Raw genomic sequence first — 27,632 nt, 5'->3', positions numbered from 1 at the left:
GAGTATATGCAGCAAAGAGGTCGTCCTCCTGGGAGGTCACGTGGCCTGGCTCTGTGTGTCATGACCCTTTTCACATGGCCTCCATCTCTGGCCCAGACGGCTACTTTATTGCACTTTTTAAATGAACACGGTGTCAGGTGTTTGAGATCTGAAAGATGAAATGATAAAATCGCTGTCTGTGAACAACACAGTGATTCCCCCTTCCTTTCTGTATTGCTGTTGGCCTCAGCCATGACTGATTCTCAGTACAGTAGCCTTGTTTTATTAGGATCCTCGGCCAGTGTGCTTTATTGCCCGTTGGCAGGTCTTCTCCTTGATGGCACCTGACATGTAAACAGACAAGGTCTCCCTCCACCAGACCTTGGAGCCTGAGCTCAGGGCTCGCTCCTACAAGGTGGGCCTGGAGAACCCGCATGACGCCAGCTCCCATTTCCTCTTCTGGCTCATTCTTACAGCACCTTGAACGACTCTGTGCACCTGGACTTCTGGCTCCTCATAGCTCCCTAAAAGGTGCAGTGGGGTACGTTTATGAAGTCCAGAACAGGAGCTGCCATGTGTTGAGGACTAAATGGTATCGCCTGTTATTTCTAACCCCATTAAGATCAATTATAGCCTAATTACCTACATCTAATGACCCCTTATGGTTCACTCGTGTGCAGATGTGGGCAAGCAGCAAGCAGTCTCCCTCTACCGTGCAGGCGGCCTGCAGGTGTTCTCTGTCTGCGAGAGCCTAATACACACGTGTTCAATGAATAGCACAGGCCGAAAACAAAGGTCTAAAAGAACGTAAGGCATTTATTGCTCGTTCAAGTGGATGCTTTGCCCCACAGAGCAGTCACTGGGTGTGTTGTTTCTTTGGCCAGGCTGGTGGTTATCGCCTCAGCTAAGGGAGACAGGTGCTAAGGAGGGCTTAGACACTGAGGCATGTAGTGGGGGACACACGGAGGGAACAGGGGGTGGTGAGCCACAATGCATGTCTGCCCCCTTGAGAGGAGAAAGAAGTAGGAGGTCTGAAGCAGAAGTGCCTGGACCACAGAACAGCTCCCAGCATGTTTTCATCAGGCCCAAGCCTGATGGGCTTTTCAGAGTGCTTTAGAAAATGGCGGCATAATGCAGTGGGATTATAAAGTGGTATAATGCACTTCAGCGGGCATGTGTGTGACACCTAGTTAATTGGGGGAAGGGAGGGGACAAAGAAGGAGAGGAGAGAGGAGGGAAGAGAGGAAGAGGCCAGCCAGGAACATGTAGGGGAGAAGGAGAGAGAGAGAGAGAGAGAAAGAGAGAGAGAGAGAGAGAGAGAGAGAGAGAGAGAGAGAGAGAGAGAGAGGAGAAAAGGAGAGGGAGAGAGGGAGAATGAGAGGGAGGGAGGGAGAGAGAGAAAGAGAGGAGGGGGAGAGGGAGAATGAGAGGGAGGGAGAGAGGGAGGGAAGGAGAGAAGGAGAGAGGGAGGGGGGATGGCTGAGCAGTTCTTATAAGCCAGGTTGGCTTGCAACTGGCAGGTGGCCTGCAAGCTGTTGCTAGGTAGCTGTTGGGCGGAGCCTAATAGAATTGTCTGTAAGCCCACACAGAAGAAGCCCACCTTGTATCTGAGTGAACCTGTGCTGGTCCTGCCACGCATGGCCGCTGGGTTGTGAGGTGTGGTTCTGAGTGCTGAGGGACTACACTGGAAGGCTGGTATGCCTGGGAAAGACAGGAAGTGGACTCTGTCCTGGCACAGGCCGTGCTGTGGTTTGAATGTGGGACAGGGTCACAAGCAAGGTGAAGGTTCATCACACATCAGTCACAGGGCACTGTCTCCGCTGCCTGAGTGCTGGCTTCTTATTGCATGCCGAGGTAGGATGTGCTGAAGAGGTCGAGGCAGGAGAATCACCAGAAAGACAACCCGTCAGGTGCAGAATTAGCTGTTTCACTGTAAGAATGGCTTTCTGGGACAGCTTGAATACATCAGCTGTTCCCTGTGGGCAAACAAGGAGACCGGTGCTGCGAGACTGGGTGAGGCCTAACCCCCACTGGCAACATTGTTGCCATTTTGCCCACACTCTGCCCTTTCTTGTCACCTAAGATTGTCATCTCTCGGTCTCCTTTCTAAAAGTTTAGACTTCACCCATACCTGTTTGTGATGGTTTGTATATGCTTGGATCAGGAAGTGGCACTAAGACCACAGCCACAGCCTTGTTGGAGGAGGTGTGTCACTGTGGATGTGGGCTTGAAGACCCTCATCCTAGCTTCCTGGAGGTCAGTATTCTGCTAGCAGCCTTCAGATGAAGATGTAGAACTCTCAGCTTCTCTTGTGCCATGCCTGCCTGATGCTGCCATGTTCACACCTTGATGACAATGGACTGAACCTCTGAACCTGTAAGCCGGCCCCAATTAAATGTTGTCCTTATAAGAGTTGCCTTGGTCATGGTGTCTGTTCCCAGCAGTAAAACCCTAACTAAGACACTGTTCATCTATACTTTTTGAGACATAGTCTCTCCCCAAACCCAGAACTCACTGATTCAGCTTAGCAATGAGTACAGGGATCTTCCAGCCTCTACCACAGAAACATTTGGACTTAGATATTTACCACAGCACCTGGCTTTCACGTGGGGTCTGGAGATCCAAACTCGTGTCTTTATGCTTCCATAGCAGGCAGTTACCGACTGGGCCTTTCATCAAACTGAGGAAGCTTTGTTATCTATCCTCTCTCTTGGTCACCTACCTGCCTCCCTTTTCTGGAGTTCAGCCACCAGAGACCTTTGACCTTTAGTGATATATGAAGTCAGACAGCCGAAGTCACCAGGGACCCATTTTGTTATTTGCATCTCACCTTCTGCACAAAAGCTCGTGGTCCAGTTGATTGATAGTTCCTAGTGGCTTGGTGTTCTCTCCCCCTGTTCTGACTGTGTTTGCAAATACTCGCCACTGTGCTGGCCCCTGGAGGAGCTGAGACAGTCTGGCCATCTGAGTGCTGCGTGGGCTTTTAAAGCTTGTAAAAAACCAAGCTTCCTATTATCTTGCTCTCCCTGACTCGTGTTAGTTATGAGTCAAATGGCCTTCGTTGGATACGGGGAAAATAAATCTGTCTTTGGGGTGCCCTAAAATGCAGAGATAAAAATGACAAACGTGTTCTTATTGGCTTAAACCCTGCCTTGTGGTTGACCTGATTTCACGTCTGGGGCTGCAAGGACTAGCGTTACTGACTTCATCTGGATTCTAGAAGGAAAGAAAACAACCCAGCTTCGGTGGGCAGAGCTCTCTGGACCTTCTGGCTATGGTTCTCAGCATGCCATTCATGGGAACCCCTGCCAGACTGAGCTGATCTCACTCTCCCTGGGCACATGGCCCTTTCTGGCTTGTGTATAGAGACACTGGGTAAAGCTTCCATCCCCATCAGAGACCCCGAGGACCCCACCTGTGTGTTTTATAAAAAAATAAGGAGAGAAGGAATAGGTTTGGTGGAGGTACAGTAAGTTGTGGGGTGACTCTGCAGGCTCATGCTGAGACATCCCTTCCCCCGAGGGACCAGCCACACTATGGTATAGTATGGAATAGAGTTTATTCAGGGTGTGGGGAGGGGAATTGAGAGAGAGAGAGAAAGAGAGAGAGAGAGAGAAGAGGAGTAGAGGCCAGCCATGAGCACGTGGAGGAGGGGGAAGGAGAATGGGGAGAGAGGGGAAGCAGGAACAAGAGGACAGAGCAAGAGCAAGAAAGAAAGAGAGAGAGGAGGGGCCAAGCAGTCCCTTTTCTAGTGAGTCAGGCACACCAGACTGTTGCCAGGTAACTGTGGGGTGGAGCCTAGACTAAATGCCAACACCACTCTTACCCCCCCACCACCATTGCTGCACTGCACATTATAGGTGTGTATCACTGCTGTCAAGTGTAAGATAAGACATCAACTCCAGAGCATGGTACACAGGACCCCCATGGAGAATCTGCAGCTTTTATACCTGCCCCTCTCATCACTCTGTCCAGCCATGACTTGTCTCACCATTTTTGGAAGCTCTTCTTATAGCATGAGACAGAGGCCACCATGGCCTCCTTGGGAGAAAGGGGTTTATTGAAGGGGTGCGAGGTGGCTGAGAGCATAGGAGGGAGTGCTCACCTGTGGTCTTGTAAGACTCTGACGAGCCTTAGCTTATTGTTCCCCCCGCCCCCCAGTGAACAACTCGGAGCCAGGGATCAATGCAAAAGCAAGAGGAATTTATTGTTCCAGCACGTTGGCAACCTTGGGCAGCCCATTCAGCCAGTTTTTATACAGCTTTCAGGGGTAGAATAGAACAACAGCCACTAGGCACAATGTGATTAGCAGAACAGTGTGACTTTTAAACTGATTAGTCCTTAGGGAATGAGGTAGCAAGGGCTTCCCTTATCTGTAGGTGGTCAACAGTGAGTCCTCACTGTGAGGTCATTGATTTCTTCTTTCCAAGTGAACTGTAGTCTAGATGAGCCTCAAAGGTCTGAAGATCTATTGTGATCAGGAGTAAATCTGAATGGCATGAGCCATTCAGATGAAATTGGGGCTGCCTCCAAATCGTGGCTGGCCGTTCTTCTATAGTGGAAAGAAGTATCATGTTGCACAGTTCTACAGCATAGTCGAGGTCTAAGTGTCACTTAGCTTCTACAATGGGAAACTCAGCATCCAGGGACCCCTCTGTCCTCACATGAGGTACATGGAACTCTGATCCCTGATGACAGAAGCCCCAGCCTGCCCTCCTTTCTTTTGCCTGTTTCCTCCATCTTCAATTGCATTTGCCTAATGAAAATGCAAGTTACATTTGATTGCAACTTTGCAGAGTGATGGGTGAAACTCCTAGACCAAACTCATCATTAATCAATCATCAATCTTAGGCAAGTGAGAAGAGTAGAAAATTGGGACTCGACAGACATGGCTGCCAGACATTGCATGGCCCCGTAAAAGTCACATAACTTTTGTGGGGCTCTAGCTTCTTATTTTTAAAGTGCAGATTGGGGACTGGTGAGATGGCTCAGTGGGGAAGAGCACCGACTGCTCTTCAGAAGGTCATGAGTTCAAATCCCAGAAACCACATGGTGGCTCACAACCACCTGTAATGAGATCTGATGCCCTCTTCTGGTGCATCTGAAGACAGCTACAGTGTACTTACATATAATAAATAAATAAATCTTTAAAAAAAAAATAAAGTGCAGATTGATCATATTTCCATTCCATGGTGGTTGGAAGGTTAATATTTGAAAACTATGAAACACAGAATCTGAAAAGTAGCAAGTTACACCTGTACCCAGGGCCATCTTCCACCCCACCCCCATTTCCTTCAAGCTCTCTCTCACTCTGAAATTCTTAACAGCGATTGAAAATTGGAACTGTACAAAAGATTGGATCAACAAGTTTTATTTTCCCATATTGGATAGTCTGACCTGGGGCATACGTCCTACAGTTTGTATTAGTGGGAAAGAACTGATAAAGGGGGAAGAAGCTCCAAGCCAGGGACTGTGCTGTGCTGCAATATCATGGTAGGTGTTGTGGGGAATGCAGCCCCCCTAGGGAGAGTGTTGATTTGAGGCTCCTGCAGAGCTGGATCTGGGAAAGCAGACAGTGGATGACCTGTGGCTGGCTTCCTTCCTTGATCGGCTCTCACCTTCTGAAGAGATAGATGCCAAGGTGCATGCATCCTGTGCTGATGGAGTCAGCCCTGCCGACATCCCAGGCATCCTCTAAGTGCTGCACAGCGGGGGAGACTTCCTTTAGCACTTGAGGGAGGATCTCTGCTGGGAGCTGTAGGCTGCTGAGGCTGGACACCGGCTCTGATTAAGCTTCCCTGGGATGGCTCTACATCCCCACACACACCAAAACTGTCTTGGTACCACTTCATGCCCCAGACCCACTTCTGAAACGAGGGAGCTGTAGGCATGGGCATCAGATGGGCTCTCTGCACACTGCAGATGTTTCCCCCTGATGTCTCTCCTAATCAGCACATGCTCAGGTGTCAAAGGCCACACAAACTCCATAGATTGTGAGATTTGTCAAGATAGAATCTAGGCAGAAACCCTTAACCAAAGAAACTGGAGGTTTACGTTCCTCAGGTACCTCTGACAGATTCACCCAATGCCGACTATAGATATCTGTCTTATATATATGTGCACACACATAAATATGTGCTATATACACATGTGGATACATATGTATATCCTATCTATGTAAATATACATTAACACTCTAGAAATATGCAAATATATATATACATATATACATGTATGTATACACATATACATGTCAATAGGTATATAAACATGAATATGACTATAGATATGGATTTTGTGACATATCTACATTTGATAGAACCTTCTCATCAAATACTGAGCATGTAGCCTACCCACCCAGCAGAATTCATGTTGCCAATGACATCTTCTTCTCTCTGTTCTGAGTGGGTTTTTTTTTTTAAGCAAGTTTTTTTTTTTTTTTTAATTTTAACTTGTATTGCATTATGCTGAGAAAAGTTTCATGATTTCAATTTGTCTGAATTTGTTAACATTTAAAAACATATTTTAAGTAAATAGAGTTAAATCACATTCTTGTTTCCCTTTTGTTCCCCAACTCCTCCCAGAGACCCCCTCTTCAATGCCTACAATATCTTTTTTTTTGTCTGACCGGGTTTTTGTTTGTTTGTTTTGAGATCCTGTTTCTGCCTATGCTAAATATTCCTAGAGTGGGAAGTCCTCACCACAGGGTTTGTGCAGGTTGCTAACTAACAATGAGCAAGGGCTTCTTATAAGCTTCTCCTGATTGGTTCTAAATCTACAGCGTTACATTTCATTTCCTTCTACTTGTTTTACAATTATTTGTTTATTACTTTGCTGGCAAGAGAGGGGTGCACATGTGGAGGTCAGAGGGCAGCTTTTAGGAGCTAGTTCTCTCCTTCTACCATGAGAGTCCTGAGGATGCAACTCAGGTCATCAGGCTCAGTGACAGCTGCTAAGCCACCTCACCAGCCTCCTTTGCTTAAATGCCACCTGTGGGCTTGATGTAGCTTCCCCACCCTTGGCAGGTTTACTGTGTCCTCTCTGCTGGTCCCCTTTGTGTTCTTGGCTTTGTGCTCCTGTTGATGTTAATGATGAATGGACAACAGCAGCCTTGCTAGCTTCATTCGGCCCATCTCCTCCCAGGTCGCAAAAACTCATTGTTACACACCTGCCGAGAACAGTCAGTTGGGCAGTTATGAATTCACTTCACTGCACCCTGATGTCACCACTTTTAAAACAAGTATCTGTGTGCCACTGTGAGAATTCAGAGCCTGAACGCAGCCCAGACACATGGGACGTAATGTTTCTCCTTTCCTGTTCTCCTCCCAGATAAAATCCAATCAAAAGGACGTTGTTCATTTGAAATGTCGCCGAGGACGAAGCCATGCAGGCTTTTCTTCATCTTCACTTCCAGGGGTTTGCTTGGGGAAATCTTGAGCCAGACTTAATTCTTAATGTATCTATTTTTTTCTGGTTTGCATATGGTGGCCACCAGTTTGTTGTGTAAAGAGGTACACAGTTTGTTGTATGGAAGTACACATGCATGTTCAGGCTAGAGGTCAACCTCAGATTCTGTCCATTCTGGTTTTTTTTTGGGGTGGGTGCAGAGTACATGGTCTCTCTCTTGGATCTGGGGCTCACCCATTATTATTAGCCTGCCTAGGCGGAGAGACCCAGGCATCAGCCTGTCTCTGCTTCCCCAGACCTGGAATTACAGAATGCCTTCTATGTGGATTTCAGGAACCAGACTCACATTTGAGCAGTGAACCAAGCCATCTCCCTAACCCAACAGCTTTTGTTAGTTTGTGTGCCCTGTATAGCACCTTCACCTTTAACATCTAGCCCTGTGCTTTTTCCTCTGGGATCCCCCAGGCTCACTGTAATCTCTCCAAGGTTACTCTACTATTGGTGGCATCCATGGTCGATTTCAGGCCTGGATAGGATATCTCAGTCAGTGTGCACTAAGTAGAAGCAAGCAGCAGTAAGTCTGGACAGTGGCACCTTTGAAATGTGACGGGAGTCGTGTCTCCCACACAGTGTAAAGGCCAGGCAGTTGTCAGTCAGGGAATTCTCAGAGATCAAAGGACGGTCCTGGTAATGGTGCCAGATATGGGTGCCATCTCCTGGTGTAGGCCTTAATTCCATTCTTAAAGTGGGCTGTCCCATAGCATTAATGCCACATTGTACCAGTAGGCGTATTCTGTCAGGCCAGTCACTTTGTAGCTCACAGGGCTCTCATCTGAGTCTGACTCATGATAACCTGTCTCTCCCAGTAGCATCATGCACAGCACCTTCCCTCATCATGAAAGCTAGCCAGTCAGGATAGAGCTTCTGGGCCAGTACCAGCTTGATCTTTCCATGTTCTATTATTCAAGTACATGATAACTTCAGGAAATATAGAGGTGTTGGGGGGGAAAGAGAATGGATATAATCAAAATATATGCATTGTATAAAATTCTCAAAAGATTAATAAAATACCAATGTTTAAAGGGAAAAATATCCTGGGCTCCATCTTCTCCCATACAATCAGATTCATCTCTCTCAAAACATACAAACTATCTTACCTTTAAAAAAATAATAGTAGTTGTGTAACTATTGTGTGACTCTGTTAGTTTTAAACGAGAATGTAAAATGAAGCATTTTTATGTGCCCTTAAGTCTCAGAAGCAATCCCGAGAAATGGGGTTCAGATATATGGAGCTGGTAGCAGCGGATACAGCAAGAATGCTAATGAGGGTCGGTGCAGAAGAAACAACAGTCTGAGACTGGTGCTGGGCACAGCAGAGAGAACTAGGCAGCATCCTCAGGCTTCCTGTGCCTCCTGGACTCACCCGAGTGCCAGAGTCTCTAGATTTTGCTGTGTAGATTGATATCCATGGGACCAGGACTTCCCTGCACTTGTAGCACCAGAAAAGCTAGGCAGGGAGGATGGACTTCCAGCCAGTAGCAGTTTGATCTCTCCATGGTCTATGACCTCCATAGCTGTCTGAATTCTGCCCCTCCCCCAGTTCCTTTGGGTGTTAGGATCTAGCTGGACAGCTCCCCACTAAATGTCCTGTCCCTTGCAACTCAGGGTACCAAAAACTATCCTCACCTTTTTGTTCCCCATCGGTTCCCCTTAAGGCTTGAGTTGACACCATTGTGCAAGTTTCTCAGACTTCATCCTGGCATGACCAACAAGACCATGTCTACATGGGGCCACCTTGAGGAGAAAGAAGGCTGGCACGGAGCACCAACACACTGCTGAGAGGAGGCTCCTTTGCCCCCACTGTTAGTCTCCTGGTGAAATACTGATACTTGTAAGAAAAGATGCCCTAACCCCCAAACATGTCTGGGTCACTGCCTGACCTTAGGGTAGCATTGCACAGTAGCGAGTGAGGCTTCATATTGTTTGCCAGCCTGGATTCTTAGCATGCTGGGGCGCAAGTCAAATCCAGGGCATGATAAATGAACCTGGATCTTAGGTTATTCATCATCTTGAAGGAACTGCCAGGGTCTAATTTTATTCAAGAGTCCTCTTGGGAGGTTAAAAACAAATCCTTTCTTCTCATTTTCTTCAAGCCAGGACTATAGAAATTACAAAACCATAAATAAGTCCCCCTGTTCCAACACATCTAACAGTCATTTAATGATTCCTCATGCTGCCACCAAGAGGGGCTGTCTGTGTAGTCAAAAGGCTCTGACCTTAGGCTGCCGTGTGTGTGTGTGTGTGTGTGTGTGTGTGTGTGTGTGTGTGTGTATTGTGTGGAACAGTCCAAAAGACAACCTTGGCTGTCATTCTTCAGGATAATTCTTTCTTCATGTCTCAGATTTTCTAGTCATAGAGTAACCATGTTCTCCCTCACACCCCTGTGGTGGGCATGAGTATGATTCGGCTTGTCCATTCCAAGTCACCCCTCTCCACCCATAGGGCTTGTCATCATTGCTAGTGGTGGTTGTGGCCATGTTTAATATTTATGAAGCCTCCTCAGGGAATGTTAGCTGTTGCCTTAATCTTAATGAGTTTCACACTGAGGAGGCAGAGCAGTGGCTCCCCCTCATTTCCTACCTGGCCTTTGTGTTGACATTTTCTGGCCGTAAGTTCTAGATCTAACAGGTTGCACACTTAGACTGGAGGCCCAGCTGGGGGATGAACTGCGCACAGTGAGAAGACTCAAGAGGTAGGACCTGAGCAGTGGCCTCATAGCAATACACAGAGGAGACACTGAGCACTTGGTGACCGAGGGCCCTGGTGGTGTTCCTGTGGGAAGCCACCCAAGGGGACTTTTCCTAAGCAGTGTGAGCCCCATGTAGAGTCCAGAGGGGGAACAGCTCTCTAGTCCTTGTCCCTGGGCCCACCACACTGGGATGAGCACGTTCTATTTCAGAGGCCTTGGGGGAGGCTCCACTTAAGAATCAGGAAGCACCTCTCCTCTGATGTGAAATCTGCTGGCGCCATGATCTTGGTCCTTGCACCCTTCAGAAGTGGGAGATGGAAATGCCTTTTCTTTATGCGCTGCCACTCAGTCTGTAGTATTTTGGGGGAATTTTTTTTTTTTTTTTTTTTTTTTGAGACAGGGTTTCTCTGCATAGCCCCGGCTGTTCTGGAACTCACTCTGTAGACCAGGCTGGCCTCCACCTCAGAAATCCACCTGCTCTGTCTCCCAAGTGCTGGGATTAAAGGCGTGCGCCACCAGCAGCGTCTGTGGTGTTTTGTTAGAGCAGCCCACCGTGACTTAAGACTTTAATCAAAGCTGACGTCGCGAAGATGTTGATGTCCAGAAGACAGCAGGAAAGACTTGCAAACTCTATCCGTGCCCTTAAAACCACGGCGGGAGGGGAGGACACTTTTTCTTTTTCCTTGACTTGGATACCATCTACTTAGGTTTTTCTGTTATAATCTACCTAGCTCTTACTTTTACCGTCTACTTAGCTGCCCAGAATATTCTGGAATACTCTGAACTTTTGTTGGATGTGCTGATCACTGGGGGGAAGAGAGGTAGAATTTCTACAACATCTCAAGCCCCACTTATGCACCGTAGTGAATTTTAGCCAATTCTACACGCCCCCAGGTCAGTTTCCATTAACAAGACCACCCTGTAAGGAAAGCCACATCACCTGCTTATGGATTCTGCAAGAACCTTGAGTAATGGAGTAGGAGCCAAGGTTGGGTCTGTCTCGGTCAAAGGCACTACTACATCATTCTTTCCCCGATCTCTCTTTCTCTCTTTTTAAAAAGTTCTTTGAGAAGTTTGTACAGTCATTTTGGTGATATTGACTCCACTCCCCTACTTCCCCCCAGATCTCTCCTGCCTTCCCTACCCACCCAACGTTTTGTGTCCCCCCCTCCCCATTTACAAAACCCATCAGGTACAGTTTGTGCTGCCCATATACTCTTGGATGTGTGGTCTTCGTTGGAGAGTGGTCTACCCACCAGGGACCACACTCCTAAAGAAAACTGACCCTCCTTCTCCCATCTGCTGTCAAATGCCAGTAGCTCTTTAGATAGGGTGGGACTTCATGGCTCCCCTCCCCCACCTCCCATATGCCGACCCCTCCCCCTGCGCTCACACATGCTGGGACTTTGTAGCTCTTATGCATGTCTCAATTACTGTGAACTGATTTATGCAGTTTCTCTGAAGTTTCCTCACGGCCACCTACCCACCCACCACCTGTGGCTCTTATAACCCATCCCTCTCTGACCCCATGATCCCTGAGCCTCAGTAAGGTTACCAGAGTGGCAAGAGACAGGCAGCCAGCCTCATCCCTGTCCCAGGGGAAGGCTGTGGTGGCCACAGCAGCTTCAGGCTTGGTGCTTAGCTTGTCCTCCAAGGAGCCTCTCCCCTGTGGCCAGCCATCCTTACCGGTGCAGGCCATTTATCTCCTCTCTTGGTATGGGGCTAATGGCAGCCGCTTGCTAATGATATTCCAGGCATCTTGTCTTAATTACCTTCCTCATTTGCATCTTTTGTGGAACACCTGGGGGGAAGAGATCACGTTTGAACTCCTTCCCTTTCCCACCAGCAGTCCCTCCTTCCATCTGTTGATTCTCTGATTTATGTTCTTTCTGCCTGTGTGTGATCTCTCTTAGCTCCTCATCCCTCCGACTCCTGCGGATCACTTGCCATCTTTCAGCACAGCAACACACACCTTTCCCTTGTTACCTACCTCTCTCCCTTGCTCAGTCCTGTGGGAACCTGAGCTAGCATGGTGTCTCCCTTCCTTGGATCTGCAAGAGAACGGGAAGGACCTGGAAACCGGCACAGAAAGTTGTCTCTCTAGTGGACGGCCCTCCCCCACCCCGCTGGTGGTCTACCTTAGGTGCCTACCATGCTGGGAGATGCAGTACTCATTTTGTGGGGAATGGAGCTGTAGAAGCTGGTTTTTGCTGCCCACAGAGACACGCCACATCTACTGGAAAAAGACAAAAACAAACAAACAAACAAAAACCCATGAGCCCTGTCAGCAAGCTGGGTATCAAATGGCATTCTGGGAATTGTAACAGGTGGTGACATGGCTGCGAGGCTAGTCCCCACCCCGACACAGCTGGGTGGGTCACTTTGCTCATCCTTTGTCCCACCCCAAAGCATCACTGAGGGTACAAATGTGTAAGTGCTGGAGCTGTGTGCTGAGCCACTCTGTTGGGGGGTTGGTAATTTTGCTTATTAACTTATGTGCCATTGCTTTAGGCTGCTCTGTGATTTACATTAAAATGACTAATTAGAAAAAAACCCATCAACAGAGGAACCAAACAGCTGTTGTTTATGGCTTTAAAGAACAATATTCCTCCCAAAAGGGAAATGTGCAAGATTGGGGTCAATAGAAGGCTTAGTCCCTTCCCAGCTTTTGACACCTGTCCCAGCTGGCCAGAGGTCCCCAGGAAGATCCCTGTCCCAAAAATCCAGTGTCACCCATGGGAATGGGTTAGGCGTCTCAGCTATGTTGGTGTAACCCCTGGCAGAGGATAACAGCTTAGTAAGCTCTGGGTGGCAATAAGTTGAAGGCTGGCTGGGGGCAGCAACTCAGATGCCCTCCAACTTTGTTTTCTCATGGGTATGGTATGGGTAACTGTGCAGAGAGAGACTACCCAGAACCTTGGCCTGGGCAGCATCTGACACTGAGGTAGTTAAGTCCACCCCTGCCTGCCCCTGTGGAAGCTTCAGACACATCAGGAAGATATTAATATCCCATATGTCTAGCCCCTAAGCCTGGGATTGTGGCTTCCACTCCTGATAGGAACATCTGGAAGAGAAGAGGTAGAAGAGATAACTGTGGGGGTCCACACTCTGGCTCTCAGAACCAGAATGTGGCTGAGATAACACCCTGTCACCTTTGCCTGGAGTCCCTGACTGTAATTCACATGTAAGCCTGGCATACTGAGGGTCATTAGCTCCCCACTTCCTAAGGAAAAGAACTCCAGAGGATGAGGATTTTGAAACAAGGCCCTAGTGGGAAACCATTAATACCATGGAGGAAACACTTGACAAGTGGGGAACTGGGTTATAGACTGTTGTGAGCCACCATACAGGTACTGGGAATCAAACCTGAGTCCTTTCCAAGAGCAACAAGTGCTCTAAGCCACTGAGCCTTCTCTCTAGCCCCATGAATGACATTTTAATAATGTCGGTTTTGAGGGCTAGGTGTACAGCTCACAGGTAGAGGGCTTGCCTAGCCTTAACTGGACTCCGTCCTCAACAGTAATGAATGAATGAATGAATGAATGAATGAATGAATGAATGAATGAATAAGAAATAATCTGGTGGCCCTGGCCTTGACTTAGCTGCCTTCCTTCCACCCTAGAGCTTGTGGAAAGAAGTGACTTGTCAACTTCTGTGGCCTGCTGGTATGTGTAAGGTATGTTCTGGGGAGCCAAGGCTGAGAGGCCCCCATGCAGCTGTGTGGCCTTAGGCAGAAACCCTTCCCTCCAAACATGGGACTTCTTCAGAAGCTGGGAAGGACCCAGGCATCGCCACAGCAGGGGACTCCAGATTTCCTTGACTTTAAAGGTCCTTCAGCTCTGTTCTCTAGGGTTAAGATAATTTGATGAGAAAGCCAGGCAGCTTACGACAACACAGGGACCACGTAAGAGACTCATGCACAAGAAGGGGCACAAAGGGAGGAGTGAGGCCCCAAGGAGCCATTGATATCTTAGCAGGGTTGTTGGGCTCCAGACCCCAAGGAGAGCATCTTGCTGAACCATACTGGGTCTTAAGTGAACTCTGTTCCTCTCATGGGGCAGCCCAGCGTTCTTAATCTGTGTGCTTCCAGGACCCCATTGTTCTGCCCCCGTGTCTTTGACACCCCCTCAACTGAACAGAGCTCAAAGAAAGAAACAAGTCATTCACAGGAACAGTGAATCCTGAAGAAACACCAGCTCCCCTCGCTCAGTAGATAGTGTCTTTCTCATTCAAATAAAATAAAACGTTCCAGTGTAGCCCAAAAAGCCCTTGGTCTTGACCCAGACAAGCACTGGGAGTTCCTCCTGCCAGGGTTGCAGGAGCTTCGAGCTTCCCCTCCCTTCCCTTCCCCCCTCCCCTCCAGGGACTGTCACCTTTGGCGCTGCTTCTTGCTCTGGTCCAGGAGATACAGGTGCAATAACATCAAGGAGGCTTGTCTTCTCAAGGCTCGAGACAGACAACAGATAAAGGCAGGGTTCTAGCTTTATGCTTGCTTCTTACATAGATGCAGTTCAGAGGACAGTCTACCACCATGGGGGAGGCATGCTGGCAGGAGTCTGAGGTAGCTGGTTAGGTGGCGCCCTCAGTCAGGAAGCGGAGGGTGATAAAGGCCTATGTTCCGGCCTGTTCTCTTTTTCATTCTGAGACCCCGTGGAAATGCACAGCCCAGATCTAGGGTGGTCCTTTCCACCTTGATTAACTTCATTGAAATAATGTCTCTGGTCTGGGCATGGAAGCTCAGGCAGATCTCTCTGAGTTCCAGGACAGCCAGGACTACATAGAGAGATATTGTCTTAAAAAACAAAGGAGGGCCCGTGGGTTTTCTGGTGCTCTGGGTCATCTTGGTGGAGGTTGTGGCGACATTATCATGAGGGCTCTAGGGATGCCCCTGACCTGGCAGCTGTACCTCAAGGACCACCGCATCTTCACCTTCAAGAACTGGCCCTTCCTGGAGGACTGCTCCTGCACCCCAGAGAGGATGGCGGAGGCTGGTTTCATCTACTGCCCTACAGAGAATGAGCATGACTTGGCCCAGTGTTTTTTCTGCTTTAAGGAATTGGAAGGCTGGGAACTGGATGACAACCCTATAGAGGAGCATAGAAAGCACTCGCCTGGCTGTGCCTTCCTTCCTGTCAAGAAACAAATGGAAGAACTAACCGTCAGTGATTTTTTTGATACTGGACAGAGAGCCAAGAACAAAATTGCAAAGGAGACCAGCAACAAGCAAAAAAGAATTTGAAGAGACTTTGAAGACTTTCCGTCGTCAGTCAATTGAGCAGCTGGCTGCCTTGCGCTGAGCCCTTGCTGGAACAACCTGGACCTGAGTGACAGCCACATCTAAGCCACGTGCACCAGCTTTCCTAGCCCAGCCTCCTAGCAGGATCTTAGAGAAGGGTACAGTGGTATTGTGAAACTGGATATAAAGTATTTTTGGTTTTGCTTTAAAGTGGCTCAGCCTGTGTGGCTACCTCTCTTTGGTTCTATGGCTTTGCTCTATTGTGATGTGGACTTAAGCAATGAGGAAGTGAGTGGATGAGGGGACAGTGTTCTCTGACAGGACCTATGGGGGTCAGGAGTGCCTGTGCAAGGCCTCTGGTTTTGATGTATCCATACATGGCCCCTGACACATCCCATGCATAGGTGTGGTTATATATATTTGTGCTGATAATTCTGTCCTTCTGATGAGTTTTCCTACCACGGGGTAATGGAATAAAATCACTTGAAAAAAAAAAAAAGGAGGAAGCTGGGCAGTGGTGATGCATGCCTTAAATCCCAGTACTTGGGAGGCAGAGGCAGGTGGATTTCTGAGTTTGAGGCCAGCCTGGTCTACAGAGTGAGTTCCAGGACAGCCAGGGATACACAGAGAAACCTTGTCTCAAAAAACAAACAGACAAACAAACTAAAAACAAAGGAGGAAAAGGAAGAGGAGGAGGAGGAGAAGGAGAAGGAGAAGAAGAAAAAAGAAGAAGAAGAAGGAGAAGAAGAAGAAGAAGAAGAAGAAGAAGAAGAAGAAGAAGAAGAAGAAGAAGAAGAAGAAGAAGAAGAAGAAGAAGACGGCAGCGAAGGCCTCACAGATATACCCAGAGATTTATTTCCATGGGAATTCTAAACCCATCATGTTTACCATCTATACTAATGTACTCTCTCTCTGTCTCTGTCTCTCTCTGTCTCTCTCTGTCTCTCTGTCTCTCTCTCTCTCTCACACACACACACACACACACACATGCACACACATACACACTGGAGTTTATGAGGCTAGATTACAAATACCACCGTTACATTAATTTTCTGTCATGTACAGCCTAAAGCAGCTTTACCAGATACAAGGATGGCGATCTGCGTTCCTCGTTGGAAATGATCCCTAATCTCTGTGTCTTGTGTCTGTTGCAGAGGGTCTTGCTGTTGGTGTAGGATTTGGAGCAGTAGAAAAGACTGCATCTGCCACCTTCGAGAGTGCCAGGTAAGCCATCGCGTGGGGCTTGGAACGTGGGCCTCGCACCCCTCTGGCCTCTGTACTTGGTACCTGGGTCAGCTGCTGGCACAGGGTTGCTAAGCACCCCTGGTCCACTGTGGCAAGAGTAACGAGGCTAGAGGAAGTTCATGTGCGAGTGAAGTACTCAGTCAGACCAGTCGGCTTGTGCTGACTTTCTCACAGGTGGTAGCTCTCAGGTAACCACTCCGTAAATGAAACCAAGATGTAGCTGCATGCTGTACCTAAGGGTGTGAAATGCATACAGACTGAGAAGGGTTAGCAAGGGTGGCGGTCGGTCCGTGCTCTGAATGACCCCTTCCTTCCGGAAGTCCTTTTCTCCTGTCCTGGGAGTTTCCTGGTCTCCCCATTTTTACACTGTCTTCCCAGAAGGCTCCCTTGCCTGTTTCTCACACACTGACCCAGTCTTAAATGCCAGTGTCCAGAACTCCGTCCCTAGAGCATCTTCCCTTTTCATGCCACGCACATCCCCTGGGCCTCTTCCTCCATCCCTGTGACCGATTTTCCATCCACTTGCTAGTGATGCTCACAGCCAGCTCCAGCCTAAACTTGAGCTCCTTCCTCCAGGGCCTCCTGCCTTCAGGTATCTCTGCACATGTGTTTCACAGGCTCTCCAAGCTCGGCATCACAAAGCCGAGCTGTCACTGTCTGTCCTGGCCTTTGTCCCTCACTCAGGGTCTCCTTCTAACAGACTTGCTGTCTTCCAGCCAAGCTAAGCCCACTGTCATCATCACCTTCCAATTTTCCCTCTCCCTCTCTAGAGCATCTGGCCTTCTTCCTCTCACCTATCCTGTTCACATGATGTCACTGAGGCCTCGCGTGATAAGCTCTACAAGGCCCACCCACACTCACAAAGCCATGACCATTCCATCCTCCAGGCTGAAGGTCAGCAGGACCGAGCCTCTCATCCAAGGGCCACAATCTCTGCTGCCTCCAGGAGACCAGGGTTACAAGGACAAGTGGAAACAAGAGGATGGAGATAGCTGGGGATGGTGAGCATTGAGGGAGTTTAAGGTTGTCACTGTAGACGCCTGGATTCACGAGGAGTTGAAAACATAACTTAAGGGCTGGAGAAGTAGTCCAGTCCCTAAAATGCCTCCTGCACAGGAATGAAGATCCGACTTCGGTCTCCAGAACCTGTAGAGCAGAGAAGCTAGACAAGGTGCTACATACTGATTATCCTGGTTCTGAGGAGGCAGAAACAGGAGGATCCCTGGGGCCAGCCCTTCACCCAGCCTAAGGCCAACGAGACACCCTGTCTCAAAAACAAAATGGTGGACAATGGCTGAGGAACAGCACCCTGAGGTTGTCTTCAGGTCTCCACATGCACAGGCACACACACATGCATACATAAACATGAACACACACACACACACACACACACACACACACACACACACACAGCTCAAGTCAGATGGGTCAGAGTACCTAGCACTGCGATCAGACGGTCCAGCACTAAGCTATTCTGCTCCCCATCCCACACAGTGTACGCCTCCTGTGACGACCAACCCTGTGTCTACTGGCCAGGGATATCAGGAGGAATTTCCCTCATTACCCCTTTTCCATCTTTGCACAAGTCCTTTATATACAACTGGAGGACTGCGGCTACATCTGTCTTCCTATCTGTGTCCCCAGATGCAGCGGAGCCCTGTGGGTTAAATGCCCTCACTGGCTAACACTAAGTCTATGAGTTAGGAAGTATGTTTGCTCCATGAAGCCCCCAACCATCCATGCAAGGGGCACTGGCAGGCTCTGGGTTGAAGTGTGTCCTGGTCTTAGTTCCTTCCTCTTGGACTAAGCCATTTTCATTTTAGCACCATGGTGAGAATGATGACTTTTGTAAAAGTCAAATGAGAAAGTGGATGGAAGAAGAAAGGAAGGGAAGGAGGAAGGAAGGAAGGAAAGAAAAGGAGGAAGGGAGAGAGAGAAGGAAAGAAGGAAGGAAGGAAGGAAGGAGAAGGAGAGAGGGAGGGAGAGGGGAAAAGGAAGGAAGGAAAAGCAAATAAGGCAGGCAGGAAAGAAAGAAGGAAGGAAGGAAAGAAGGAAGAAATGGAGGAGGGGCCTCTAGAATGTAAAAAATCCCACACACACCCCCCCCACACACAAAGAACCAAGGGCTAATAATGACATCCGACAGACTGCCCTGCTCCCATGTCCTAGGAGAGGGCACACTTGGCCCTCTAGCCGCTGGGCATAGCCAAACTGGACTTGATTTCATCAGACCATGAGATTCTCCAGGGTCAAACAGTGTCCCTGGGTCTGAGAATTCAAAGATCAAGCTCTCCCAGAACATGGGAGACCACATGTGCCCCATGAGGTCAGTGTGCCTGTAAATAACAACCAAGCCCCGGGCACAGTCCTCATAGGCCAGGCTCTGTCTGGTGGCAGCACACCCCCACGGCATCTTGATATCAACTCCAATATCCCTCTCATGAGAAGGAAGGTCATGGCCAGTGAGAATCTGTCCCTTTGGCTGCCACAGCTGCAGGGAGGAGAGCCTGACAAACTGGAGATGAGGCAGGCGAGACCTCTGATCTTCAAGGCTTTAGAGACCAAAGCAAGCCCACAGTCAGGCCTCTTGAGTGCTCTGAGCTCAAGGGAGGTGACTTCTGGCTGTCTCCTCATGTGGGGCCTTTTGAGCCAGCACTGTGGGTGGAGTCTGGCAAAGAGGGCTGCAGGAGCACCTTATGCCGTGAGACCCTCCGAGGCCCCACTGTGGCTTACTACCTGCAACTTTTGAATGGTACATTAAAATTAAAGGCCCCACCTTCCCACTTGTTAGTTCTCTCTTTGTAAAGAAAGGAGACTGTGGTCAACTGTAAGACGGTAAACACAACCAAGAGCTGCTGGTGAAATCAAGATGTCCCCAGGGTTGGACAGGGCAGCAAGAGGTGGAGTGTGGTGGCCAGGAGTTGAAACACTGAGCTGGGAACCTGCTCCTGCTCTCTGTCTGTTCCCAGGCTCCTGAACTCACCCAGTACCTCATCCAGGGTCTCCTGGAAGCCGCAGACACTGAGCCTGAGCTCTCTTGATCTACATTCATTCACTCATTCACTCACTCACTCATTCATCCATGTGTACCTCATTGGGCACCAGTGCATCCCCTACACTGTTCCAGCTACTGAAAAGAACACAGTTTGTATAAAATTCTTTTAAGAACCATGGAAGGTCTTTCCAGAAACAGGGTAAACTCAGCTGGGTTGGATGGTCCTTCTCAAAGGAACCAAAGAACACCAACAGTATCCATGGACTAGTAAAGGGGGCTCTAAAGCCAAAGTGCTGAGTGGTCTCTGAGCTGGGGGAAGGATTGGTGCATGCAGACATGGCCTTCCCCATGGGGTCGGGAGCTAAGACAGTCCAGGTATACAGATCAGGACTTGGACCTGCATCTATAAGGGGCTATAAAGTGTTCCATGGTCCAGGAGCTTGCGTGGGGAATGTCCTCTTTCCAGGACATTAGATGGAGAGTGGGGTATAAAACAGAGTAAAACATCTAAGTATCAAAACCTGAGGCCTGCACTGCTCAAGGCTGCCAAATACAAATCATATACCCTATCTTATCCTGGAAGCCAGGAATAAATTAGCCACACATCACGATGTGTCAAGGCAGACACTTAAGTATAGATAAGGACTAAGAGAAGGGACTGGAGACATGGTTCAGTGTTTACCAGCATGTCTCCTGCTCATCTAGGGGACCAGAGTTTAGTTCAGTTCCTAGCACCCATATCAGGTGGCTCGGCACTGTTCGTAACTCCAGCTCTGCAGAACTCAGAGAGCTCTTCTGGCCTTTGTAGGCTCTAATCCACTCACCTACACACACACACACACACACACACACACACACACACACACATACACACACACACACAAATAATAGTAATGATAATAATAACAATAATATAACTGTTTTTAAAACACTAAAAAATAAATATAGACAACATCAGTTAAGAGAATAAATTAGCTTGGGAGGCAGAGGCAGGCGGATTTCTGAATTTGAGGCCAGCCTGGTCTACAGAGTGAGTTCCAGGACAGCCAGGACTACATGGAGAAACCCTGTCTCGGAAAAAAAAAAGAGAGAGAGAGAGAATAAATTAGCACCAAGTTTTATATCATGTCCACAAAACTGTAGCTGTGAAAAAGACCTCAAACTCTTATGACCAGCCACCCCCAAATGTTCTCTATTATCAGAATCCAAGACTATGGGAGACATCATCCAGGTCAGGCCAGAGAGATTGCATATAAGGTTGGGATCCCAGAGACATCAGGGGAAGTCCATAACCCTGAATCTGCTGCGCCTTGTAGTTAACAGGATTGCCTCACTGAGAAAAACGAACCCTTGTAATGTAGACACTGAGGAATGGCTTGTTGCTGAAAGTGCTTGCCGTGTAAGCAGGACAACCTGAGTTCAGATTCCAGGCAGCCACATAAAATGCAGGGCAGGGTGCCACATGCCTGTCATCCCAAAGCCAAGGGCTGGAGACAGCCAGTGTAGCAGACGGTGAGAACTATAGGTTCAGTGAGAGACTCTGTCTTAAGGTAGAGAGCAATGGAGGAGAGCATCTGAAGCCCACCTTGTACCTCCATGCCTGCAGACACACAAAAGACTTGGCCGCTGGACAGGGGGCTTGTGGCTCAGATCTGTCTGCTCTTAAAACTTCTCCACGTAGCTGAAGATAATCTAAAGGAAATGGTCTGTGGCTGCAAAGATGAGGGTGCTCTTTAACATTTAGTGAAAACCAGGAATACAAGAAGCCAGTAGTTTTGCAGCCAAACAGGAAGGTCTGAAGAAACCCAAACAGGGAAGTCTGAAAAGACCCTGTGCACACGCTCATAAAAAATAAAGCAGCTACTACCACCGCTTCAGTAGCAGGGAGCCCTGAGGTGGGGAGCCGCAGAAGGAAGAGAGGCGCGGCTTATGAAAAGGGGAGCAGACTCCAGGATGATGTGATCAGGGTGCATTTGTATGACTCCAGGATGATGTGATAGGGGTGCATTTGTATGACTCTAGGATGATGTGATAGGGGTGCATTTGTGTGACTCCAGGATGACGTGATCGGGGTGCATTTGTATGACTCCAGGATGATGTGATAGGGGTGCATTTGTATGCTCCTGGCAGCATGAGCTCTGCGTTTAAAAACAAAACGGTCTGAGCTGTGCGGAGAGAAGCTGCATCCTCAGTCCTGTGGGGAGCACCAAGGGAGCACCGGGTCTCCTTCTGAGGCTTAAGAACAATGGCTGAGAACTGAATGGAACAGAGAAAAGACATTGTAGACTTTTATATCCTGGGTAATCCCTTTAAAAAAAAAAAAACCTGAGTGTATTTTTGTGTGTGTCAGTGAAGGCGTGTACATGACAAATATCCCTGGAGGTCAGAGGTCAATCTCAGGGATCAGTCCTTGTTGTATGACAAAACTTTTCCTGGGGAGATACATCATTTCTATTCACCCCAGGGAGGGAGTCTGTAACCGACCCAAGAGTACAAACATTACCAAAGTCCAGCTCCGTGAATCGATGAGTCTTATTGGGGTCACTTAGAGGAGTGTGGATAAGGGGTTACTTACAGGAGCAGAGATGACTTAATGACAACTGTGTCACCAAGCTCCACCCCAACATGAATGACAGCTCACAAAAGCTGGGAAACCTGGAGGTCACTGTGTCTTTTCAAAGTGACTCTGGCCTAAACCTCTTCCAGGCAGCTTGGCTGGTTTCTGCTTCTTCCAGGCAGTTGGTCTGGTCTCCCAGTCTTTTTACAGATCTTCTCCCCTGAGCCTTTTCTTTACAGCACAGCTTGAGTCTTTTCAGCTCCCAGAGAAGAGGAAGCTGAGCTCTTATAACTTATGCAGTCTGGGAGGGGCCTAGTGAATCTGGTCAGTTTCAGGGACTTCTTGCAGCTAGCTATTTTGAATTGTTTACCTTCTGGTTTTGGGAGCTTCCTTGCCAGGTGGAATATTTCAGTCTCCAAGGAAACCCTTAAACAGTCCTACCCTTCCATTTTGAGACAGTCTCTTGTTTGTCTTTGTCACTCTATACCTTGGGCTAGCCTGCCCACTCGATTCTAAGATTGTGCCATCTCCGCCTCCCATGCTGCCAGAGTCGTGCCAGGATTAGGAGAGTGCTACTATGTCGGGCTGTATGTGTGCTCTGAGGTGTCAAACCCAGGTCTTCAGTGATTGTACAGCCTGCCCTCCCCTCCCCGGCCCCAGCCCTCTTTCCAGCCCTGAAACCATGTCCTTTTGAAGCACACATGCTTGACTGATGCCGTGCCACAGACTCATTATCATCCAGGCCATTATCATCCAGGCCTCATGCTCAGACTTCAGTGTGATATGGTCAATCATCATTAACAGAAGCAGCAGACAACATAATTTGTGAGTGGGCATTTAAAACCAGAAGCAGCATTAAGATCAGCCTCATCTAAGCTGCAGGGGAGCGATGGAAACCAGACCATCTAAGAAAGCTCAGAACAGGACGAACCTTTTACATTTGTACTGTGCCGGTCCGCCGAGCAAGGGCAGTCAGCTGGGGATGGTGGTGCCAGAGAACTCTGTGAGTGAATCCCCAGGAAAGCCCCAACATGTTCTCAAGGATGGACAGAGTCTATCAAGACAGACTCCCCTAGTGCTCACAGGAGGGAAGCCGAAAGGATTCCTGGGAGGCAGGTTGAAGACAAACCACATCCCTCACACAGTGGTCTGGTCCCCACCCAGCCTGATGCAGACTCAGGACAGGGCTCCAGAGGTGCTGGACAAAGCCACCTGACTAAACAGGGATGGATTGGGGACTCTGGAGCTAGGGGAAGGATTCCACTGTGGAACAAAATGTTTGCTGACCTCTGTGTACAAACTTCAGTAACCCTGAGGAGAGGCGGGGCTGCCCTGCTGGAGAGAGGTACCAGGAAATCCCAGAGAGATGAATACAGACCACTAGTGTTCTTAGTTTAAGAGGGACAGTTGAAGATCAGGTGGCAGGGAGGCACAGGTGAATCACGTGACAGTGATGGAAGAAAAGGAGGGAGGGGCTGCTGTGAATGGGGGGTAGTATGCAGCACAGGCAGACAGCTGCCCTACAACAGAGATTGCAAGTGATCTGCCCCTCTCTGAGGATGCTGGCAGTTCCCGGCCACCCACTCCAGGAAGCAACTGGCATTCTACAGGGTTCTGTGTTGCTGATGCAGATGCCAGATGCCAGAGAAGATAGATTTGTTGTATGAGTTTGTGTGTGTGTGTGTGTGTGTGTGTGTGTGTGTGTGTGTGTGTGTGTGTATGTGCAGAGTACAGGAGTCCTGGGATCAATCTCGGGTCATCTGGCTTGACAGCAAGCACCCACTGAGCCACCTCATGTCCCTCAGTTCATTTTTTACTTGATTCTGGCTTCCAGTGGGTTCATCATAGTCCAGGGAGATGTGTATAGAGACACAGCTAACAAAGTCTGGCCTAGCACCTGAAGGTTTTCTTGAGCCACATGTTCCCCAGTCTCTTCACATGCTGTCTCTGGCTCCTTGGCTACACTGACTGGGTGCAGAGTTGACATAGACTCCTTAAGGCTGAAAATACTCTCTGACTTTTTTACATAAAGTTCATGGACTTAGATCTACGGGACACAGTCCATAGCTTTTACCCAAGTTCATCGCTGAGCCCTTAGGTGCCACACTGTGTCTCCGCGACCTCATGGGAACTCTTTGCAATGCATCTCAGAGGGAGAGAGTCTCACCTCTCGCCTGCAATGTCCACCACCACCACCAACAGAGAAGAGAGCCACACAAAGTAAATATTACAAGGTGTTCTCTTCCCCTCTCAGCAGTTCTGCCAAGACCTCGACAGGCAGGCAGGAGGCAGCCAACCTAGAACTGGTGTGTCACTACTGCCACCAGGCGTCCACAGACTGCTACTGCACCTCATGTCACCCAATGTCCTACTGGATTAGCTGCAGGGGAGCTTTTCCTTAAAATCATCATCCAGGGGGGCATGTGGTGGTATAGACCTATAATCCCGTCCTTTGGGAAACTGAGGTAGGAGGATTTATATTAGTTCAGTACCAGCTGGGCCACATATAAATTATCAGATGAGCTAGCTACCTAGCAAAAACATATCTCAAAAAAGGAGAAGAGAAAAAAAAAAAAAAAAAAAAAAAAAGACTGGCCAAGGATATCGCTCAGTTGATAGACTGTGTGTCTGGCATCCACAGGTCCCCGGGATTAATCCCCAGCATGCAATAAACTAAGCATGGTGGGCCATGTCTGTAAATCCCAGCACTTTGAGAAGAGAGAAAGATGAGTTCAGCATCAACCTTGGCTGTATACCGAGTTTGAAGCTAGCCTGAGACACGCAAAACACTGTCTTAAAAACAAACAAACACAAACAAACAAACAAACAAACCCTGTCCCCTGAGTCAAGAACACTCAGCCAGGCATGAGCATTCTGTGGGCCAAGGGAAACACTGCTTAGCTTAGCATTGCTTTCTGATCTGGTCCCTCTGTGGTTTCTTTTGGCTTCAACCACAAAGAAATGCCGAAGCCCGAATGTCCTTGGGGAGTTGGATGATTAAAGTGGGTTTCCTTTCAGAAGTGTCATTAAGAGGAGACCACATCTCTCAGCCCTCACTTTGAGGTACACGTAATTTAAACCAGCAGGGAGAGCGAAGGAATTTTATGTTTAAACATTGTGCTTTGCACTGCGTTTCCAGCTTTGGCTAGGGGGTGTTTATAGCCTGTGATTTCCTGGACTGAGGGCTGTGCAGAACGGACAGTGCAGGCTGCAGATTGGCCGCGTGCCTTGGACAACCCACAAACGCGCATCCCCTGGTTGCATGCATTTCATGCTGCATGCCCTGGCCAGCTGCTGGTGCCCAGGGTCCAAACACTTAATCAAGGATGTCTGCTGGTTTAACTACCACATCCAGGGCTACGTGCTTCGTTAAGACCAAGTTTGTGTCTGTTCCAAGTCTGTGTCTGATAGCAGATCCAAGAGTAGACATCATAAACGACATACATCTTTTGGGCTATGAAATACCAACATTGCTGTATGACCAATCCTGGGATGTGGGAGTCAAAATATACCTGTGGAGTAGCGATGGCTGTATTTTCCTGGTTCGCTGCGCATCTTGTAAAGGACAAGCTGTATGATAGCTGCCTCCCTGCAAGAATCCACAGAGCAGGATGTGGGATCGCCCCTACAGGCACCAGGCCCATCTGCCTTTAGGGACATCCCAGGGAGACCCTTTCTTCCCCGGGGTTGTTGATCTGGAGCTCTCTCTGTCTCAGGCCTCCCTGGAAGCATTCTGTAGGCTGAGGGGCAAGGCGATGCCTTAAACCCTGTCGGCCCCTCTCCTCACCACAGCCCTTCACTCGCCTCCCCTGCTGGCCTTTATCTGCACCCAAAGATCTTGTTCTCAGCTTCACCTAAGCAAGCCAGCCTTTCTCCCATGTACCTGTCCTCTCTGGAGATCTAGAGTGGTGCGTGCAATCCTTTTCCTTCAGCTTCCCTTTCCAGGCTGTAGTGGTGCTGGAGAATGGCCCACAGCACCACCATGTGGTAGTCCGGAATCAAAAAAATCCCTGTGAGGGAGAAAGGCTTCAAAAGGCCACTGAGATGTGTTTCTGAGTTGCCTCACCTTGTGAGGCTTAAATAGAAGTTCTCTGAAATGGCGTTGGGCTTAAATAGAACTTATTCCTACATTTACTCTCTCCATAAAACTAAAGTATCTAGCTATTAATCTTTCTATCTTTATCTTCTATTTATCTCCTTCTGTAGGAGTTGGTAAACATTCCATAGATGTTTTTGTAAAGTAGCATTTTTATCTCCCTGCTATCGGGCTCTCAGCATTTCCCATCTCATTTAGCTCATCACAAAGTAAATTCATCATCCTTGTTCCTTCTGTCCAAGAATTAAAAGAGAGCTTTTGGGTGGTGCTCTGCAAAGAGACCAATAGAGCAGGACACCACAATAATCACGGAGGTGTGGGCAGTCCAGCCTCAGAGCCCTTGAAAGTCAACTCAGCGTTTCTGCTTGCTATTGCAGGTTATTGTATGGCATGTTTAGTGTTTTAGTGACTTTAATAAGATTTATTTATCTTATTTTGTCTGTGTGAGCATTTTGCCTTCATGTGGGTTTGTGCACCATCCCCACAGAGGTCAGAACAAGGTCATCAAATCCTGTAGAACTGGAGTCACGAATGGCTGTGAACTGCTGTGAGATTGCTGGGAATCGAACCAAGATCCTCTGTAAGAGCAGTCAGTGCTCTTAGCTGTTAAGTACCTCCCCCACCCAATATATTTTTCACAAGTCTTGGAAAGTGGAAGAACTGGGTGTGACCTGATGTCTTAGTTAGGATTTTTGTGCTGTGAACAGACACCATAACCAAGGCAAGTCTTATAAGGACATTTAATTGGGGCTGGCTTACAGGTTCAGAGGTTCAATCCATTATCATCAAGGCAGAAAACATGGCAGCGTCCAGGCAGGCATGGTGCAGGAGGAGCTGAGAGTTCTACACCTTCTCCTGAAGGCTGCTAGCAGAATACTGGCTTCCAGGCAGGTGGGAAGACAGTCTTAAAGCCCATGCCCACAGTGACACACCTACCTCAGCAGGGGCACACCTAATGATACCACTCCCTGGGCAGAGAATATGCAAGCCATCACACCTGACTTGAGCACAGTTGAGAGGGTTCCTTCTCATGGACCATCTCAGATAACAAGGCATGAGACTCCTCACGCATCCTTGCATGCATCCTTGCAGTATCCCTTTGACTCCCTAGGCTCCATCTTTCTTTGGAGAATGATGGTACAAGTGACTCCTCCAGCCATTTCTAGTGGGAAAGTCCACTTGCATTGGAGAACTGATTGGGCTCTAAGTGGCCTCCAGAGACAAGCTTGCTCCTGAAGTTTTGTATTTTCAATTGATGCTTTCAAACAAGATTCTAGGCAGAATAGATACTCACTCTCAAAACAGCGCCCTCTCCCAGTGCACAGCACTCTCTCCCAGTTCACAGCACCCTCTCCCAGTTCATAGCTC

General features: G+C 48.5%; 1 protein-coding gene and 1 pseudogene across 4 annotated transcripts in view; both read left to right on the top strand.

Moving 5' to 3' along the window:
• The window catches only part of Slc39a11 (solute carrier family 39 member 11), a 432,379-nt gene that overhangs the window by 350,875 nt on the left and 53,872 nt on the right, over positions 1-27,632 (top strand). For all 4 annotated transcript variants that reach the window (XM_031351836.1, XM_031351835.1, XM_031351837.1 and 1 more), the window contains exon 7: positions 16,526-16,595. In XM_031351836.1, the coding sequence (XP_031207696.1) occupies positions 16,526-16,595 (70 nt within the window). The remainder of the gene's footprint in view (positions 1-16,525; positions 16,596-27,632) is intronic.
• On the top strand, positions 14,939-15,432 carry LOC116077350 (annotated as a pseudogene).

Source organism: Mastomys coucha, unplaced genomic scaffold (assembly GCF_008632895.1).
Source record: "Mastomys coucha isolate ucsf_1 unplaced genomic scaffold, UCSF_Mcou_1 pScaffold5, whole genome shotgun sequence".
NCBI classification, from domain to species: domain Eukaryota; kingdom Metazoa; phylum Chordata; class Mammalia; order Rodentia; family Muridae; genus Mastomys; species Mastomys coucha.
The sequence above is the reverse complement of the archived record's forward strand: the minus strand, read 5'-3'. Positions and strand labels throughout refer to the sequence as shown.